This window comes from Bombina bombina, chromosome 7, assembly GCF_027579735.1.
Source record: "Bombina bombina isolate aBomBom1 chromosome 7, aBomBom1.pri, whole genome shotgun sequence".
NCBI lineage: Eukaryota > Metazoa > Chordata > Amphibia > Anura > Bombinatoridae > Bombina > Bombina bombina.
Window position 1 is genome coordinate 411128287 of NC_069505.1, and position 20836 is coordinate 411149122.

General features: G+C 42.3%; 1 protein-coding gene across 2 annotated transcripts in view; it reads right to left on the minus strand.

Moving 5' to 3' along the window:
* The window catches only part of PRKCD (protein kinase C delta), a 148215-nt gene that overhangs the window by 30559 nt on the left and 96820 nt on the right, over positions 1–20836 (minus strand). For both annotated transcript variants that reach the window (XM_053721201.1, XM_053721200.1), the window contains exons 2-12: positions 18571–18693; positions 14469–14668; positions 14318–14378; positions 10071–10230; positions 9282–9313; positions 7795–7880; positions 7581–7710; positions 7335–7435; positions 6087–6183; positions 5683–5813; positions 4592–4765 (exon numbers count right to left, since the gene is read on the minus strand). In XM_053721201.1, the coding sequence (XP_053577176.1) occupies positions 4592–4765; positions 5683–5813; positions 6087–6183; positions 7335–7435; positions 7581–7710; positions 7795–7880; positions 9282–9313; positions 10071–10230; positions 14318–14378; positions 14469–14668; positions 18571–18685 (1287 nt within the window). In that variant the 5' untranslated portion in view covers positions 18686–18693. The remainder of the gene's footprint in view (positions 1–4591; positions 4766–5682; positions 5814–6086; positions 6184–7334; positions 7436–7580; positions 7711–7794; positions 7881–9281; positions 9314–10070; positions 10231–14317; positions 14379–14468; positions 14669–18570; positions 18694–20836) is intronic.

Here is a 20836-nt window from a genome sequence, read left to right on the forward strand (position 1 = left end):
CCTCCTATTCCTCCAACACTAATCACAGAACCTCCATATTCCTCTAACACGAATCACAGAGTCTCCATATTCATTCAACGCTAATCAGAGAACCATCCATATTCCTCCAACACTAATCACAGAACCATCCATATTCCTCCAACACTAATCACAGAACCATCCATATTCCTCCAGCACTAATAACAGAACCTCCATATTCCTTCAACACCAGTCACAGAACCATCCATATTCCTCCAATACTAATCACAGAACCTCCTATTCCTCCAGCACTAATCACAGAACCTCCATATTCCTCCAACACAAATCACAGAACCATCCATATTCCTCCCACACAAATCACAAAACCTCCTATTCCTCCAATACTAATCACAGAACCTCCTATTCCTCCAACACTAATCACAGAACCACCATATTCCTTCAACACTAATCACATAACCATATATATTCCTCCAACACTTATCAGAGAACCTCCATATTCCTCCAACACTTATCAGAGAACCTCCATAACCCAGCACTATCAAAATAACCCCCCCAACACTTATCACACAACTTCCATTTTCCACAGACATTAATTACAGAACCTCCATATTCCTCTAACACGAATCACAGAGTCTCCATATTCATTCAACGCTAATCACAGAACCTCCTATTCCTCCAACACTAATCACAGAACCTCCATATTCCTCCAACACAAATCACAGAACCATCCATATTCCTCCCACACAAATCACAAAACCTCCTATTCATCCAATACTAATCACAGAACCTCCTATTCCTCCAACACTAATCACAGAACCACCATATTCCTTCAACACTAATCACATAACCATATATATTCCTCCAACACTTATCAGAGAACCTCCATATTCCTCCAACACTTATCAGAGAACCTCCATAACCCAGCACTATCAAAATAACCCCCCCCCCAACACTTATCACACAACTTCCATTTTCCACAGACATTAATCACAGATCCTCCATTATCCACAAACACTAAACACAGAACCTCCATATTACATCAACACTAATCACAGAACTGCCACATTCCACAGAAGTTAATCAAAGAACCACCACATCCCACCAATACTGATCACAGAACATCCCTATTACAACATAACTAACTGAATCTCTATACTACACTAGCAGACCGACCGACCTAAACCACCCTAGTGTCCCATTCTGAATATGGAAAAGAAAACAACAAAGAATTACAAACATCAAGTAAATCAGCGAGTGTCAGAGAGTATAAGAGACATCTCAAAATGTAATTATCCAATATCTGTATTTCTCCAGAGACATGTGAATGTTCTAAGCATAGACACATGAACCCGGGTAGGTGGTAGTCACTCATACAAGAAAATATTGTGTTCTGTTTATTTTACAGTGTGATATCTACTGAATCGTAAAACAAAATCCTTAAAGGGACATAAAAAAACAACAACAAAAATTATTTCATGATTCAGATAGAACATACAATTTTAAACAACTTTCCAATCTAATTCTATTATCAAGTTTCCTTTGTTTTCTTGTTATTCTTTGTTGAAAAATAGAAAGGTTAGCTCAGGGTCATGCACATGTCTGACGTTTGATATGGCAAATAGTTTTGCAACAATGTTAGAAATTAGCAAGAGCACTAGATGGCAGCACTATTTCCTGTCATGTAGTACTAATGTTATACATTAGCAAGAGCACTAGATGGCAGCACTATTTAATGTCATGTGGTACTAATGTAATACATTAGCAAGAGCACTAGATGGCAGCACTATTTCCTGTCATGTAGTACTAATGTTATACATTAGCAAGAGCACTAGATGGCAGCACTACTTCCTGTCATGTAGTACCAATGTTATAAATTAGCAAGAGCACTAGATGGCAGCACTACTTCCTGTCATGTAGCACTAATGTTATACATTAGCAAGAGCACTAGATGCCAGCACTATTTCCTGTCATGTAGTACTAATGTTATACATTAGCAAGAGCACTAGATGGCAGCACTATTTCCTGTCATGTAGTACTAATGTTATACATTAGCAAGAGCACTAGATGGCAGCACTACTTCCTGTCATGTAGTACTAATGTTATAAATTAGCAAGAGCACTAGATGGCAGCACTACTTCCTGTCATGTAGCACTAATGTTATACATTAGCAAGAGCACTAGATGCCAGCACTATTTCCTGTCATGTAGTACTAATGTTATACATTAGCAAGAGCACTAGATTGCAGCAATATTTCCTGTCATGTAGTACTAATGTTATACATTAGCAAGAGCACTAGAGGGCAGCACTATTTCCTGTCATGTAGTACTAATGTTAGAAATTAGCAAGAGCACTACATGGCAGCACTATTTCCTGTCATGTAGTACTAATGTTATACATTAGCAAGAGCACTAGATGGCAGCACTACTTCCCGTCATGTAGTACTAATGTTATACATTAGCAAGAGCACTAGATGGCAGCACTATTTCCTGTTATGTAGTATTAATGTTATACAATAGCAAGAGCACTAGATGGCAGCACTATTTCCTGTCATGTAGTACTAATGTTATACATTAGCAAGAGCACTAGAGGGCAGCACCATTTCCTGTCATGTAGTACTAATGTTATACATTAGCAAGAGCACTAGATGGCAGCACTATTTCCTGTCATGTAGTACTAATGTTATACATAAGTAAGAGCACTAGATGGCAGCACTATTTCCTGTCATGTAGTACTAATGTTATACATAAGTAAGAGCACTAGAGGGCAGCACTATTTCCTGTCATGTAGTACTAATGTTATACATTAGCAAGAGCACTAGATGGCAGCACTATTTCCTGTTATGTAGTACTATGTTATACATTAGCAGGAGCACTAGATGGCAGCACTATTTCCTTTCATGTAGTACTAATGTAATACAATAGCAAGAGCACTAGAGGGCAGCACTATCTCCTGTCATGTAGTACTAATGTTATACATTAGCAAGAGCATTAGAGGGCAGCACTATTTCCTGTCGTGTAGTACTAATGTTATATATTAGCAAGAGCACTAGATGGCAGCACTATTTTCTGTCATGTAGTACTAATGTTATACATTAGCAAGAGCACTAGATGGCAGCACTACTTCCTGTCATGTAGTACTAATGTTATACATTAGCAATAGCACTAGAGGGCAGCACTATCTCCTGTCATGTAGTACTAATGTTATACATTAGCAAGAGCACTAGGTGGCAGCACTATTTCCTGTCATGTAGTACTAATGTTATACATTAGCAAGAGCACTAGATGGCAGCACTATTTCCTGTCATGTAGTACTAATGTTATACATTAGCAAGAGCACTAGATGCCAGCAATATTTCCTGTCATGTAGTACTAATGTTATACATTAGCAAGAGCACTAGATGGCAGCACTACTTCCTGTCATGTAGTACTAATGTTATACATTAGCAAGAGCACTAGATGGCAGCACTATTTCCTGTCATGTAGTACTAATGTTATACATTAGCAAGAGCACTAGATGGCAGCACTATTTCCTGTCATGTAGTACTAATGTTATACATTAGCAAGAGCACTAGATGGCAGCACTACTTCCTGTCATGTAGTGCTTCTGGCATATAAATATACACTTAATGGAAGATAATGAGTAAAAAATGTAACAAAAACGTTAATAATTGATATGAAATCTACTCCACATCACAACTAGAAACAGGTATTTTACAAATTTTCACTTTAGGAACCTCTCCCACTAACCACAGCAAGAAATAGTACCCTATGGAAACGTCGTAATAGCAATGAAGCAACTTAAAATGCTGTGCTTAGATTAAGGTTAATTTCCTTGATTGCTAAAAAAAAAAAAAAAAAAAAAAAAAAAAAAAAGGCAAACTAATATTTTAATTCTGTCAGCTAAAGAGTTAAAAAGTGAATTCAACCGTGAAAAGGCACATTTGAAATAAAACATTTTAAATTGTGACTCTGCAACGTTAACAAAGAAAATTGCTTGTGTGTGGCGCTTTCTGCAAAAAAAGTTCCCATAAAACATCCTCAACTGTGTTAATTAAAGGGACATTATACACTAGATTTTTCTTTGCATAAATGTTTTGTAGATGATCCATTTATACAGCCCACCTGGGAGTGTTATTCTAACAATGTATAGTTTTGCTTATTCTTCAGACTTTTTCAGACTCCTAACTAAAAAAAAAATTTGAACCTGCAGCTGGGCAGTAACTGAAGAATAACTTTTTAGACAACACTTACTCTGGTGAGCTGAGGAAATTGTGAGGTAAAATATCTTCCTTTTTCACATAGAGATTCCCAGGTGATATTTCCTGTCAGCTTTTTACAGTTTTACTGCATCAGTTTCAAGTGATTTTGCATATGGGTATTATGTCCCTTTAAATAAATAATTTACATGCACAAACACATGAGACTGTGACACCTAACATTGTTTATCTGAAGTTTGTTAATCACCAAAACGCTCTATTAAACTCCTCTGGTGTTAGGCAAGTGCCAGTTAAGAGGACATTAGATGCACCAAGCAGAGGGGGCAGGTCACGCACTAAGGTCTGTAGAGTTCCCAGGAAGACAGAGACAAATAAAATGTCACACTGACTGGGTACCTTGGTATGGAAGGTGCAATAGACGTGCGTGAGAAATGGGTTGTCCCATGCCATCGCTAGAACACGTTTTTCCACCATGGTGCACTCTACATCATCATCTATAAGGACCACGTCTTTCTTCAGAGCTTTCACTGCAAAGTACTCGTTCTTTCCCTTCAGTTCCGCCAGCAGCACCTACAGAGCACAAGGGCGGTGAGGCAGGGGACACACATTATGGGGAAGGTGTCAGGGAGGGACACACAGTGCAGGGGGAGGTGTCAGGGAGGGACACACAGTGCGGGGTGAAGTGTCAGGGAGGGACACACAGTGCGGGGTGAAGTGTCAGGGAGGGACACAGTGCGGGGGGAGGTCTCAGGGAGGGACACAGTGCGGGGGGAGGTCTCAGGGAGGGACACACAGTGCGGGAGGAGGTGTCAGAGAGAGACACAAAGTGCAGGCGGAGGTGTCAAGGAGAGACACAATATGGGGGAGGTGTCAGGGAAGGACACACAGTGCAGGGAGAGGTGTCAGGGAGGGACACACAGTGCAGTGGGGGGTGGTGTCAAGGAGGGACACACAGTGCAGAGGGGGGACACAGTGCAGGGAGGGACACACAGTGCAGGGGGGAGGAGTCAGGGAAGGACAGTGCAGGGGGAGGTGTCAGGGAGGGACACACAGTGCGGGGTGAAGTGTCAGGGAGGGACACACAGTGCGGGGTGAAGTGTCAGGGAGGGGCACTGTGCGGGGTGAAGTGTCAGGGAGGGACACTGTGCGGGGGGGAGGTGTCAGGGAGGGGCACACAGTGCGGGAGGAGGTGTCAGAGAGACACACAGTGCAGGGGCAGGTGCCAGGGAGAGACACACAGTGCAGGGGCAGGTGCCAGGGAGAGACACACATTATGGGGGAGGTCTCAGGGAGGGACACACAGTGCAGGGAGAGGTGTCAGGGAGGGACACACAGTGCAGTGGGGGGTGGTGTCAGGGAGGGACACACAGTGCAGGGGGAGGTGTTAGGGAGGGACACACAGTGCGGGGTGAAGTGTCAGGGAGGGACACACAGTTCGTGGGGAACACAAGAGGGGGCTAAGCTCTCTGGGCTGGGTCAGGATTCACCTTGCCAAAGCTGCCTTTCCCCAGCACCTTGTGGAATATAAAGTTTTCGATCTTCAATCGACTGCTGATGCTGGAGATCCGGATGGTGGGTTGAGGGCTAGTTCCTTCCCACAACTTATCATACTGGCTATCTGCAGAGGGTCAGAATGTTCACGTTAAACATACATTAACAGCCATTACAGGCTACTTTACTTGCTATAGGACGCGCTTATTTACTGGCCTGACAGATTCACAGCTTTCCAGAGGATATTTATATCCCCCTATTTTAATCAAACAAATATATCACTTTTAATAAGTAAATCAGTCATTTGATACATTAACCTCCTGCAGTTATCACTTCCCAGGTTTCTTAGAAACCTTATATACAGTATATATTACCCAGACCCAGTGAACCTGTCACTTACCTAAGGTATCTGCTCCAACTGCCCCCGGCCCTTTTGGGATCACTTGTTGGTATATGCCAACGGTATCTGACCCAGAATCTGACTTCCTGCTGGATTTCTGAAATAACAAAAATTGCACAAACTTTATTATCCAATCAAAATCACTTGACCTATCTCAGTGCGGAATGCGTTGGAAGTATTCTTTTTATTAATTTGATATATCAAATGGGGGGGGGGAGGTTAATTTGTACTACCTCCCATATATTTGAAAATTCAGCCTTGACCTTCCCTCCCCAGAGACAGACCCTAATTATTGTCCTTTATCTTAAAGGGACACTGAACCCAATTTTTTTCTTTCATGATTCAGATAGAGCATGCAATTTTAAGCTACTTTCTAATTTATTCATATTATCAATTTTTCTTCGTTCTCTTGCTATCTTTATTTTAAAAAGAAGACATCTAAGCTTTTTTTTTATTCAGAACTCTGGACAGCACTTTTTTATTGGTGGATGAGTTTATCCACCAATCAGCAAGAACAACCCAGGTTGATCACCAAAAATGGGCCGGCATCTAAACTTACTTTCTTGAATTTCAAATAAAGATACCAAGAGAATGAAGAAAATTTGATAATAGGAGTAAATTAGAAAGTTGTTTAAAATGTCATGCTCTATCTGAATCACGAAAGAAAAAATTTGGGTACAATGTCCCTTTAATAGGTTAAAGCCCCAGACCGCTAATATATGACAATACTGATCATTTGCTCTTTATCTATATCTATAACATAAATTAAGTCTTTACTGGGCATCTGCTCTATATGTCTACAACAGAATCTTTATTACCTATAACTCTTCAACATTAAAGGACACTGAACCCAATTTTTTTCTTTTGTGATTCAGATAGAGCATGTAATTTTAAGCAACTTTCTAATTTACTCTTATTAGCAAATGTTCTTCATTCTCTTGGTATTTTTATTTGAAAAGTAAGAATGTAAGTTTAGATGCCGGCCCCTTTTGCTGAACAACCTGGGTTGTTCTTGCTGATTGGTGGATAAATTAATCCACCAATAAACAATTGCTGTCCAAGGTTCTGGACTTTCTTTTTCAAATAAAGATAGCAAGAGAACGAAGAAAAATTGATAATAGGAGTAAATTAGAAAGTTGCATGCTCTATCTGAATCACAAAAGAAAAAATTTGGGTTCAGTGTCCCTTTAACTATTTTTTTAATATTTTTTGTCTTTGATCATTATCGCCTTTGTAGGCCGCTTATACCTGGCTGACTTGGTTCAAGGCTTCCGATAAAAGCTTCTGGTTGATCCCGCATAGATTAGCAACTTTTTTCTGACACTTGTGATGAACGTTCATCCCACAGTCTGTTGGCAGAGATAAGAGACAGGTAGGATTTTTGTAAGCTGGATATAAGTAGCAAAGAGTAAAAATTTTAGATAAGTAGCCACCTGAACCCTTAACATAACAGAGAGGACAAACATAAAGACCATCTCTCAAATGAAAACTCACCATCACATTTTAACCCCTGCTTCACCAGGCCCCAGAGTAGACTGCCGCAGTGGTCGCAGAATGTGGGACTTTTATAATTATAAGCTTTGAACCGATGAGGCATGTCAATGTTAAAACGTTCTTTTTGGAACTGTGAGGGATGAACAAGAGAGGTTATAAAGCAACGTCATGATCGAAAGAGAAGATACTGCTTGTGAGACAGTGCAGTACTAACCATGGTGTCCCGGCTGTTGGTGGCGGTGCCGGTACACCGACCGATGATCTTGTCGATGCATTTCTTGTGTATTGCTGCATTGCATTCTGGGTAAGAGAGGAAGTGTTGCAAGCAAATCACTAACAGGTTACAGAATGAGCAGAGGGAGCTGGCAAAGAAGGATACAGAGGTGTAAACAGAGAGAGAGAGAGATGGAGAAAGAGGCAGGGAAAGAGGAGGAAGAAAAAGAGGAGAGAGAGGGAGAGAGAGAAGAAAGAGGGAGGGAGGCAGAGAGAATAAAGAGGGAGAAGAGATAGGTGAAAGAAAAGAGAGGGAAAGAGGAGAAAGGGGGAGGGAGAGAGGAGAAAAGGGGAGGGAGAGAGGGGGAGGGAGAGAGGGGGAGGGAAAGAGAGGGGAAAGAGGGAGAGAGAAAGAGAGAGAAAGATAGCGAGAGAGAGCGAGAGAGAGAAAGATAGCGAGAGAGAGAGCGCGCGAGAAAGAGAGAGAAAGAGAGAGAAAGAGAAAGAGAGAGAGAGAGAGAGAGAGAGAGAGAGAAAGAGAGAGAGAGAGAAAGAGAGAGAGAGAAAGAGAGAGAGAGAGAGAGAGAGAGAGAAAGAGAGAGAAAGAGAGAGAGAGAGAGAGAGAGAGAGAAAGAGAGAAAGAGAGAGAGAGAGAGAAAGAGAAAGAGAGAGAAAGAGAGAGAGAAAGAGAGAGAGAGAGAGAAAGAGAGAGAGAAAGAGAGAAAGAGAGAGAGTAAGAGAGAGAGTAAGAGAGAGAGTAAGAGAGAGAGAAAGAGAGAGAGAAAGAGAGAGAGAAAGAGAGAGAGAAAGAGAGAGAAAGAGAGAGAAAGAGAGAGAAAGAGAGAGAAAGAGAGAGAGAAAGAGAGAGAAAGAGAGAGAAAGAGAGAGAAAGAGAGAGAAAGAGAGAGAAAGAGAGAGTAAGAGAGAGAAAGAGAGAGAAAGAGAGAGAGAGAGAAAGAGAGAGAGAGAGAGAGAGAGAAAGAGAGAGAGAGAGAGAGAGAGAAAGAGAGAGAGAACGAGAAAGAGAGAACGAGAAAACGAGAGAGAGTTAAAGAAGAGAGAGAGATAGAGAGAGAAAGAGAGAGTTAAAGAAGAGAGATAGAGAGAGAAAGAGTTAAAGAAAAGAAAGAGTGAGGGTTAAAGAAGAGACGAGGGAGAAAGAGAGAAAGAAGAAATAAGGAAGTTAGAGAGAGGGAGAAAAAAAAAAAAAGAGGGTGCAATAGCTCAGATAAAAGAGAAGGAAGATATGACTGGAGGAAAATGATGAGTTAGCAGAAATAAAGCAGAAACAGAAGTAAAAAAAAAAAAGGAAGCTTAAATGTCGAGACATGAGGTGACATTTCTATTACAGTAAGGCTGGTATCACCCACACACAATATCTGTTGCTGTCTGAGTGCAGAAAAAGTCACACGCACAGAGCACAGTGCAGATATAGCCCATATAACAGACAGTGAGAGTGGGCCTTAATAACGAAGCATTGATACTCACGTCTGCATTTGTATCCCTGCTTGTTCAATCCCCTGCAAAAGTACAGAAAACAGTTACTGAAGCAGACTGTAAAATGCTAATAAAATGTTTATACTATTTGTTACGTGTAAAGAAAGCAGTGGCATTTAAAAACCTAATAAATTCACTGTATAAGAGGTTGTCTAACAGGACAATGACAAAGTATGGAAGCTGTGCACACACTAAGGTAATTTTCAAGTACTCAAATGTTGTTTTAAACTATATATCCGTTTTCCAGCTACTGTGCCAACCTGAGAGTAAAAATATTTAACCCCTTGGCTGTCAGAGCATTGTTTTATTGCCCTCTCTGGCATCTAAGGGTTAACAAGATGGTTGTACATGCTGCTGGAAAAAAATGCTCTAATGAAATACAATATTAAAGGGACACTGAACTCAAAATGTTAAATATTTAAAGGGATATTCCAGCCAAAATTTAAATGTACTTTAATGCACTCTAATTTTGAAAAAAGAAGCATTTTCACAATACACTTGTTTAAAGACAGCTTTTGCTGCGCAAGTGCACATGAAGCATATCTGGGTATGTACCATGCACCGACACTTTAAACAGCATGTTTGCTCTGAAAGCCTGCAGTGGCTTGTATTGTGTTGTCAGTGACTCGTTTCTATAATACAAGCTACTACTGGCTCTCTGAATGTGATGCACCATAAAAAAGCATAACGTCAACATCCCTTTAATAAAAAGTACAAATATTTATCTTTATTGCTAAAGGTCCCAGACAAAGCCAGGATAAAGCCAGGTGTGCTTCTCACCACACAAACTCTTTGCAGACAGAGCAGAAGGTCGGCTGGCCAAAAAACGTTGCAATGAATTCATGGTTCTTGATATAGTGGATCTTGGCCTGTTTGATTGCTCCTCGCCTCCGGTTTATGGTCACCAGTCCCTCGTCTTCTCTGATCGACTGTTTGCAATCTAGAGACAGGCATTTGTGAGACAGAAAGATAATGTATGAGAAAGAACAAAAGAAAAAAAATTCCAATAAATCTCCTTCTTTACTTTCAGAGTGACAAGAACAAACATTTGTTACAATTAGGTAAGTAGTTTCCCAACTGGAGAGGCTGAAAGAGGGGTTTCACACTCATATACTTCCTTCTAGGGGCCAGTTCTATGTACAAGCTGACGGACAGAACGAAACTACAGAGAAATTAAATTGTACAGAGAGAGAGTAACGTCAGGAATCTCACAGGCAATGTTCTTGTGGGTACTGAATTTTTTGGAAGTGGAGTTACAGTTAGGAAGTGGAACAGTGTCAGTGACTTGGCAGCAATTTGTAACGTGCACTAATTTGACTTTCACTGCATTGTAACCCACAGCACTGCTGCAGTCTTATTCTGGTCACTATATGGCTGCAGCTTGTGGTACTGTGGTGAAGCCGACGTTCATAACAGAGACCGGCAATGGAGAAAAGGTGAGGGAGAAAAATCAAACTGAGACCATACTCATTACTTTCTCACGTGCAGGGTGAAACTGTGCTCTCTCACACACAAGGTGACAAGGGGCTCTCTCAAACGCATGGTGACAAGGGGCTCTCTCACACACAAGGTGACAAGGGGCTCTCTCACACACAAGGTGACAAGGGGCTCTCTCACACGGAGGGTGACAAGGGGCTCTCTCACTGCTAAGGTAATACAGCACTCTCTCACTGCTAAGGCAATACGGCACTCTCTCACTGCTAAGGCAATACGGCACTCTCTCACTGCTAAGGTAATACGGCACTCTCTCACACCTAAGGCAATACGGCACTCTCTCACTGCTAATGTAATACGGCACTCTTTCACTGCTAAGGTAATACGGTACTCTCTCACTGCTAAGGTAATATGGCACTCTCTCACTGCTAAGGCAATACGGCACTCTCTCACTGCTAAGGTAATACGGCACTCTCTCACACCTAAGGCAATACGGCACTCTTTCACTGCTAAGGTAATACGGCACTCTCTCACTGCTAAGGTAATACGGCACTCACTCACACCTAAGGCAATACAGCACTCTCACTGCTAAGGCAATACGGCACTCTCTCACTGCTAAGGCAATACGGCACTCTCACACCTAATGCAATACGGCACTCTCTCACTGCTAAGGTAATACAGCACTCTCACACCTAATGCAATACGGCACTCTCTCACTGCTAAGGCAATACGGCACTCTCTCACTGCTAAGGCAATACGGCACTCTCTCACTGCTAAGGTAATACAGCACTCTCACTGCTAAGGCAATACGGCACTCTCTCACACCAAATGCAATACGGAACTCTCTCACTGCTAAGGTAATACAGCACTCTCACTGCTAAGGCAATATGGCACTCTCTCACTGCTAAGGCAATACGGCACTCTCTCACTGCTAAGGTAATACGGTACTCTCTCACTGCTAAGGTAATATGGCACTCTCTCACACCTAAGGTAATACTGCACTCTCTCACAGCTAAGGTAATATGGCACTCTCTCACACCTAAGGCAATACGGTACTCTCTCACTGCTAAGGCAATACGGCACTCTCTCACTGCTAAGGTAATACGGCACTCTCTCACTGCTAAGGTAATACGGCACTCTCTCACACCTAAGGCAATATGGCACTCTCTCACACCTAAGGCAATACAGCACTCTCTCACACCTAAGGCAATACAGCACTCTCTCACCCCTAAGGCAATACGGCACTCTCTCACCCCTAAGGCAATACGGCACTCTCTCACACCTAAGGCAATACAGCACTCTCTCACACCTAAGGCAATACGGCACTCTCTCACACCTAAGGCAATACAGCACTCTCTCACACCTAAGGCAATACAGCACTCTCTCACACCTAAGGCAATACGGCACTCTCTCACACCTAAGGCAATACGGCACTCTCTCACACCTAAGGCAATACAGCACTCTCTCACACCTAAGGCAATACAGCACTCTCTCACACCTAAGGCAATACAGCACTGTCTCACACCTAAGGCAATACGGCACTCTCTCACACACATGATTAAATACAACACTAAGATACAACTGCACAACAGTGAACATACAAACACACACTTACACATCAGGCAGCGTACTGACCTCTCCGGCGTGCAGACCGAGAACTCTGCATGCTGAGGAGATACACCGCCCCAGCACAGCAATCCTAGGGCTGCACTCAGTATAAACACTGCATGGGGAGTGAGGTCTGCTGAGTGTTACAATGAGTCTGAGAGCTGAAGGGGGGGCAGAGAGGAGGTGAGACAATGAGAGGGAGAAAGCAGAAGAGCATACAGGAGGCAGAGGAGAGCGCACAAAAGCAAAACAAAAAAGAGAGAGAAAAAGAGAGAGAAAGTAAAAGAAAGAAAGAAAGAAAGAGAGAGAGAGAGAGAGAGAGAGAGACAGAAAGAGAGAGAGAGAAGACAAAGTAGAGCTGTGCAGGGAGCGAGGAGACAGCAGTAAAGCTGCGCAGGGGGTAATAAGACAGCAGTAGAGCTGCGCAGGAGGTAATAAGACAGCAGTAGAGCTGCGCAGGAGGTAATAAGACAGCAGTAGAGCTGCGCAGGAGGTAATAAGACAGCAGTAGAGCTGCGCAGGAGGTAATAAGACAGCAGTAGAGCTGCGCAGGAGGTAATAAGACAGCAGTAGAGCTGTACAGGGGGCAAGAGCTGTCAGACCAACGCTGGGCAGAATGTGTGGACTTCTGGCATCAGCTGCAAGGAAAGGGTTAACTCACTGCAGGGTGAAATCACACATGTGCTGCATACTCATCACAGTTTCACACCCAGAGATGAGACATGTGCTAGATGTGAGAGTAGAGGACGGCAGAAGGCACATGTACCCAACATACAGCCTGCTCAGCTACACAACCTGACACACAACCTGACAGCGCTCAGCTACACAACCTGACAGCGCTCAGCTACACAACCTGACACACAGCCTGACAGTGCTCAGCTACACAACCTGACACACAGCCTGACAGCGCTCAGCTACACAACCTGACACACAGCCTGACAGCGCTCAGCTACACAACCTGACAGCGCTCAGCTACACAACCTGACACACAGCCTGACAGTGCTCAGCTACACAACCTGACAGCGCTCAGCTACACAACCTGACAGCGCTCAGCAACACAACCTGACAGCGCTCAGCAACACAACCTGACACACAGCCTGACAGCGCTCAGCTACACAGCCTGACAGCGCTCAGCTACACAGCCTGACAGCGCTCAGCTACACAACCTGACAGCGCTCAGCAACACAACCTGACACACAGCCTGACAGCGCTCAGCTACACAGCCTGACAGCGCTCAGCTACACAGCCTGACAGCGCTCAGCTACACAGCCTGACAGCGCTCAGCTACACAGCCTGACAGCGCTCAGCTACACAGCCTGACAGCGCTCAGCTACACAGCCTGACAGCGCTCAGCTACACAGCCTGACAGCGCTCAGCTACACAGCCTGACAGCGCTCAGCTACACAGCCTGACAGCGCTCAGCTACACAGCCTGACAGCGCTCAGCTACACAGCCTGACAGCGCTCAGCTACACAGCCTGACAGCGCTCAGCTACACAGCCTGACAGCGCTCAGCTACACAACCTGACAGTGCTCAGCTACACAACCTGACACACAACCTGACAGTGCTCAGCTACACAACCTGACACACAGCCTGACCGTGCTCAGCTACACAACCTGACACACAACCTGACAGTGCTCAGCTACACAACCTGACACACAGCCTGACCGTGCTCAGCTACACAACCTGACACACAGCCTGACCGTGCTCAGATACACAACCTGACACAAGTCTGTAGTCTGCACTTCTAATACTCAGAACTGAAAAGGAGTTCAAGAACAGGTGAAGTGGGAAGTGGGGTCAGAATAAACAATGAAGTTTTTGACTACATAAAAACGCTTGGCTTAGATCTACACAAATAACTCTTCACTCACATACTGTACATCCCTATATATTGTTTAACACAAGAACATGCGCACATAGATGAACCTGAACGTAACCGCAATAAGACAAAGCGACAGATTCATACTCATCAGGAGCAGTACCTGTGTCTTCCAGGAAAAACTGCACGGACATCAGCACCTTCCCCTGCGGCTGTAGGTCAAGCTGCAGGACAAAAACAAATGTGTAAAAATGCTGTATATACAAAATTGTGCGTCACCGCAACATCATATCTTGCTCCTTATTCTTTCTTACCCAAAACTCAGACTTTCCGTTGCCTTTTTTACTACGTTCAGCTAACATAGCGACGCCCACTGTAGCCTCAGACAAGGGATCTTCTGCTGCCTTCATCAGCACGATCTGGATGACCCGACCCTCGTAAATATGTGCGTCAAATGTGGACTTCCAGTCAGGGTACATAGTGGGTTTCTTCTGCACTAGAGTTTTACCTCTATCTGAAAACCGAAAAAAAAATATCTCATTTTTAGTATAAACCAGAAAACAACAATAAAATGAAAACTATTGTTTAAGCTCAATTAATTGTTAAAGGGACCGTGTACTGTAAAATTGTATCCATTTTAATTTGTTACCAATCACCCATATTACCTGCTGGAATGTATTAAAATGTTTACAAATAACTCCTTTACTTTTTTTTGACATTTGAAGTAGTTGATGTTGCCAGTGGTATCCCCGCCTATACTAAATATGTCAATACTTGAGTATTGGCTATAGAAAAGCTGGGTAAATATAGCCAGCAGAAGAAACTACACTCCCAGTGGGAGGTAAGAGTGATAAGTAATAAAGTGTTAATTTTTAATTCTTTAAAGTTTTGAGCTTTGGTATACAGATATATATATATTGATATAGATTGTATAGCCTGAGGAAACAGCCATTGAGCGGCTGAGAAACACGTCGCTTTGTTTTTAATAAAAATATGCTTTTATGATACACTTGCGTCTCTCTGGGACTTTATCGTGGAGTTTTTGAGAGGACCTTTACTTTGCCTGCGTGCAGTTTGCTGGGCGACTGAGAAGTCCCAGCTTGCTGCTATTGCACCTGGAGGTGCGCTTCATCTTGTAAGTACAATCATTAAGTAAGATTGCATCACCTGTCCCCACTGTACTAGGCTATGGTAGCTGTGCTTTATCACTGACAGGTTTTATAGACTTGCCTTCTGACCATCCCTTCGGGTGCCTGGACATTTGGCACACAGTGACCTGGGCCACTGCTATTGATCCAGTCTGCTCCACTTGCACCATTTGGTGCTTCACTTTTAATGGATGATTGGAGAGGGATCCTTCATATAAACAACCGAGGACAACCCGGTGTTTACACTTAGGCGGATTACCCAGGCAGACAGAGCTGGTGGAACTACATATGGCTACAGACCTATCTGGTGACACGCCTTCCACTTACCTCATAGGATTGAGGGTATCGGATGTAAGTAGAACCTATATCCAGACATTGAGAGCACTACTGAACTTGATTCAAAATTTGATTGAGAAGTACGGTCCACTGATAAACCATATTCTTACATAGACTTTGTTTTATGGATGTTTGAGTATATACTATAACGATGTGCAGATATTGCCTGAATGCACATTGAGTCAAATGTGCTTAAAAATTACGTTGAGATACTAAATACATTAGGTTCATCAAGTACATATTATATGATATAAGCTATAAGGATTTTTATATATTTAAAAATAATTAATACTATGTGAATTCTGATTAGGTTTAGCACTGTTAAGATTGCATTTTCTTTTTAAAAAAAAAACAAGGTACCCTACAACAAATAAGAGGTACGAAATAACAGATTTCCTGAACTGTAGATCAGATAAGGTGAATTAAAATGCCCCCTTATCTATGTGGGGGAAACCTCTAGGGAACCGAGAACACGAGTTCTGGAACGCTTGGGAGATATTAAATGGAATCGAAAAGTACCAGTGGCGCAACACATGAATAACATACACAGCAACCATAAATACTATATTCAATTCTTTGCCATAGAGAGTCTAAAATTGAAAGGTTAGAAGAGGCAACATTAATAATGAATGTAGGTGGATTCATGAATTACAATCTGCCTCTCCAAAAGGGCTAAATGAAGAGATCTCTTTCAAAAGTTTTCTGTGATAATAATAACTGCACTTGTGAGCATAATGAATCTTTGCAATATTGAAGATATCGAAATACATACACGGGTGATACAATCCATTGGAGATCAATATTACCTTTGAGATGTCTATCATATATTGTGTATTAATATCAGACAGTATATTATAGATAATATCGAGGCTATACTGTCATGTAAATGATAATGTCAAAGATATCTCTCCCCCCAGCTCATACATTTGTTCTCAGGCAACTGAACCAACTCCCTGAAGACACAGGTCACATCTTATCTTGTGACATAAAAAATAAAACTATATTGACTAAGTACATAGTACGTTACAGTTTATCTTTCTAAAAGCACGAGCATATACTTACTCACATGAGTAAGTGATTAACATTTTTTGTAAGATCATACGATAATAATGCTCATTGACTAATATGGTCACAATGTATAGGCGTTTTTCAGCTTAAAAATATTCAATACCATTTGGGATCAATTATCTTGAAAAGCTTCTTGTACAATATAGAACTTAGTGACTCATCAGTAAATTATTGATTTTCCACATTGACACGAAAGATCGCCATTTGCGGCTCTAAACACTTCCGCGCATGCTCATCGGTTACCTAGACGACCAAGAGCTATAAAGAGAGCCATGCGAGGCTGGGCCGGCCCTATGCCCTGACGAAGTCATGCACAGTGATGAAACGCGGCAGTTGGCGGAGCCTGGGGGACGGTTGTGTGAATGTAGCGGTGTGTGTTTGTTACCGCTCTGGGAGAATACTGTTTGTTACAAAGTTGCTATACAGCGCATATATAAGTTACATTGCAGTTCAACTAAGTGGCTGATATGCCAGTGATGGTCTAAAAGGAGTATTACATCACAATTAGTGAATGTCTGGCGGTGTATTCCGCATGATTTGCTGTATGCACAATTGACAAAGATATTTAGGGAATTGAGTCAGAAATCAGCTGACTGTGTTAAATCACAGAAGTATGCAGGCAGGACGACGCCTTTGAGCGCATAGACTGTATGTTTACCGAATGGTTGTTTGAAACGTTTCCCTTACTCTCAGAAACATTCCTAATTCCATTCACACCCACCCCCCAGGTTCTGTGGCCCTTGTTTTTAAAATTATTTTTCATTTTAGTGTTGGAATTAATTCAATGAAGAAGTGGTAGTGATCATCTCACTTTCTTAACATTCCAATTTCAGGTTATTGGTTTTGTCTGTATATATGTTAATAAAGTGTTTGTTTTTAACCAAAATCTTTGTAATATAAAGAGTGCCTAATTCAGCACTTGGCTTCAATGCCACAAATCCTATTTTCTATCCCTAATATAACATATATATAATATACACAGATAGATCAATAGATAGATAGAGAGATAAGAGATATATATAGAGAGATAGCAATACAGATAGATAGACAGACAGGCAGACAGGCAGGCAGACAGACAGACAGGCAGGCAGGCAGACAGGCAGGCAGACAGGCAGGCAGATAGACAGGCAGTCAGATAGACAGGCAGTCAGATAGACAGGCAGTCAGATAGACAGGCAGTCAGATAGACAGGCAGACAGACAAACAGATATACACACATATATACACTGATAAATAAATAGAGAGATAGATAGATGGATAGATAGATAGGGAGATAGATACACAGATAGAGATAATTGAATACATACAGGTGGTAGCTAGATATTGACAAACAGACACACAGATGGATGGATATAAATACAGATGGTAGATAGTTATAGACAGAAAGATATTAATATCTGATAGACAGACAGCTATAAAAGACAGAGGCAGATATAGATAGATGAGACAGACAGATAAATGATAGATAGTATATGTTATTTCTTTTCCCTGGAAGAGACAGCTCATACAAGCACTCATTAAAAAAAACTATTAAATTGTCTAAATAATCCTTTATTCTTTTTCGGAGTAAAACTGAGCATCCCTATCTCATATACAGCCATAAATCTACACACACAGAAATGTGAGTTCCCTACTGCTTGGCTGTATTCCTGTGGGTGAGCTGTGTCCTTATGGGGTAAAGGCAGGGTATTACCCCCCTGCTGTAGGGGTGCCTCCACACGCATCAAATTCCTTTATTTGGGAACGGCTGCCAGCAGCAGGGAGATAAATCACAGTCTGTGCCAGCGATCACACATTAGCCGCTCAGCACCTACAGAACACCATGCCAGTTCCCTGTCAGAGGGCAGAGCATGCCATGTCTTACCTGTAGTCATAGATTCCTTTACTTTAATGGCACAGAAAGGCTGGCACTGTTCGGCTTGGTTCGGCATTGGACCCAGCTCAAATGAATTAAAGGAAATCCGCAGGAAGGGCGCCATGTTGTGACCTGTGAAGTAACACAAGATTTGAGTTTAAAACAAAAAACTAAAAAAATAATAATAATGCAATAAAATCTAAACACACCAGCATTTTTTAGTAGTATTCAGAGTACTTTTTTCTCTCCAAAAAATATAAATTATGCTTACCTGATAATTTCATCTCCATCGTGGGGAGGAGAGTCCACAGCTTCATTCATTACTTGTGGGAAATAAGAACCTGGCCACCAGGAGGAGGCAAAGACACCCAGCCAAAGGCTTAAATACCTCCCCCACTTCCCTCAACCTCCCGTCAGTCTGCCAAAGGAAAAAAGAACAGTAGGAGAAATATCAGGGTATAAATGGTGCCAAAAGAACAAACTAAATTTAGGTCTGCCCACCGGAGAAACGGGCGGGAGCCGTAGACTCTCCTCCCCACGATGGAAATGAAATGATCAGGTAAGCATAATTTATATTTTCCATCTAAAGGGGAGGAGAGTCCACGGCTTCATTCATTACTCGTGGGAACAAATACCCAAGCTCTAGAGGACACTGAATGAAAACGGGAGGGCAAAAGGCGGACCCTAATCTGAGGGCACCACAGCCTGTAAAACCTTTCTCCCAAAAGCAGCTTCCGCCGAAGCAAAAACGTCAAATTTGTAACATTTTGTAAAGGTATGTAAGGAGGACCAGGTAGCCTTACAAATCTGCTCCATAGAAGCCTTATTCTTGAAGGCCCACGAAGAAGCCACAGCTCTAGTAGAATGAGACGTGATCCTCTGAGGAGGCTTATGTCCCGCTGTCTCATAGGCCAAGCAAATCATGCTCCTCAACCAAAAGGACAAAGAAGTTGCAGAGGCTTTCTGCCCCTTGCGTTTCCCTGAACACACCACAAAAAGAGATGTAGTGTGTCTGAAATCCTTTGTAGCCTGAAGATAGAACTTCAAAGCTCGAACCACATCCAAATTATGAAGTAACCTCTCCTTAGGAGAAGAGGGGTTAGGACACAAAGAAGGAACAACGATTTCCTGATTAAAAAACAGAATTTATGCTTACCTGATAAATTTCTTTCTTTTGCGATGTACCGAGTCCACTGATTCATCCTAACTTGTGGGATATTGTCCTTCCTAACAGGAAGTAGCAAACAGAGCACCACAGCAGAGCTGTCTATATAGCTCCCCCCTTTAATCCACCCCCCAGTCATTCGACCGAAGGCCAAGGAAGAAAAGGAGAAACTATAAGGTGCAGAGGTGACTGAAGTTTACATAAAAAATACTATCTGTCTTGAATAGACAGGGCGGGCCGTGGACTCGGTACATCGCAAAAGAAAGAAATTTATCAGGTAAGCATAAATTCTGTTTTCTTTTGCAAGATGTACCGAGTCCACGGATTCATCCTAACTTGTGGGATACCAATACCAAAGCTTTAGGACACGGATGAAGGGAGGGACAAGACAGGAACCTAAACGGAAGTAACCACTGCTCGCAAAACCTTTTTCCCAAAAATAACCTCCGAAGAAGCAAAAGTATAAAATTTGTAAAATTTGGAAAAGGTATGAAGCGAAGACCAAGTCACAGCCTTACAAATCTGTTCAACAGAAGCATCATTTTTAAAAGCCCATGTGGAAGCCACCGCTCTAGTGGAGTGAGCTGGAATTCTTTCAGGAGGCTGCTGTCCAGCAGTCTCATAAGCCAAACGGATGATGCTTTTCAGCCAAAAGGAAAGAGAGGTAGCCATAGCCTTTTGACCTCTACGCTTTCCAGCATAGACAACAAACAAAGAAGATGATTGGCGAAAATCTTTGGTTGCCTGCAAATAAAACTTCAAGGCACGAACCACGTCCAAGTTGTGCAACAGACGGTCCTTCTTAGAAGAAGGATTAGGACACAGAGAAGGAACAACAATTTCCTGATTGATATTCCTGTTAGAAACAACCATAGGGAGGAACCCAGGTTTGGTATGCAAAACCACCTTATCAGCATGGAAAACAAGATAAGGCGAGTCACATTGTAATGCAGATAGTTCAGAAACTCTTCGAGATGAAGAGATAGCAACTAGAAACAGAACTTTCCAAGATAGAAGCTTAATATCTATGGAATGCATGGGTTCAAACAGAACCCCCTGAAGAACTTTAAGAACTAAATTGAGACTCCATGACGGAGCAACAGGTTTAAA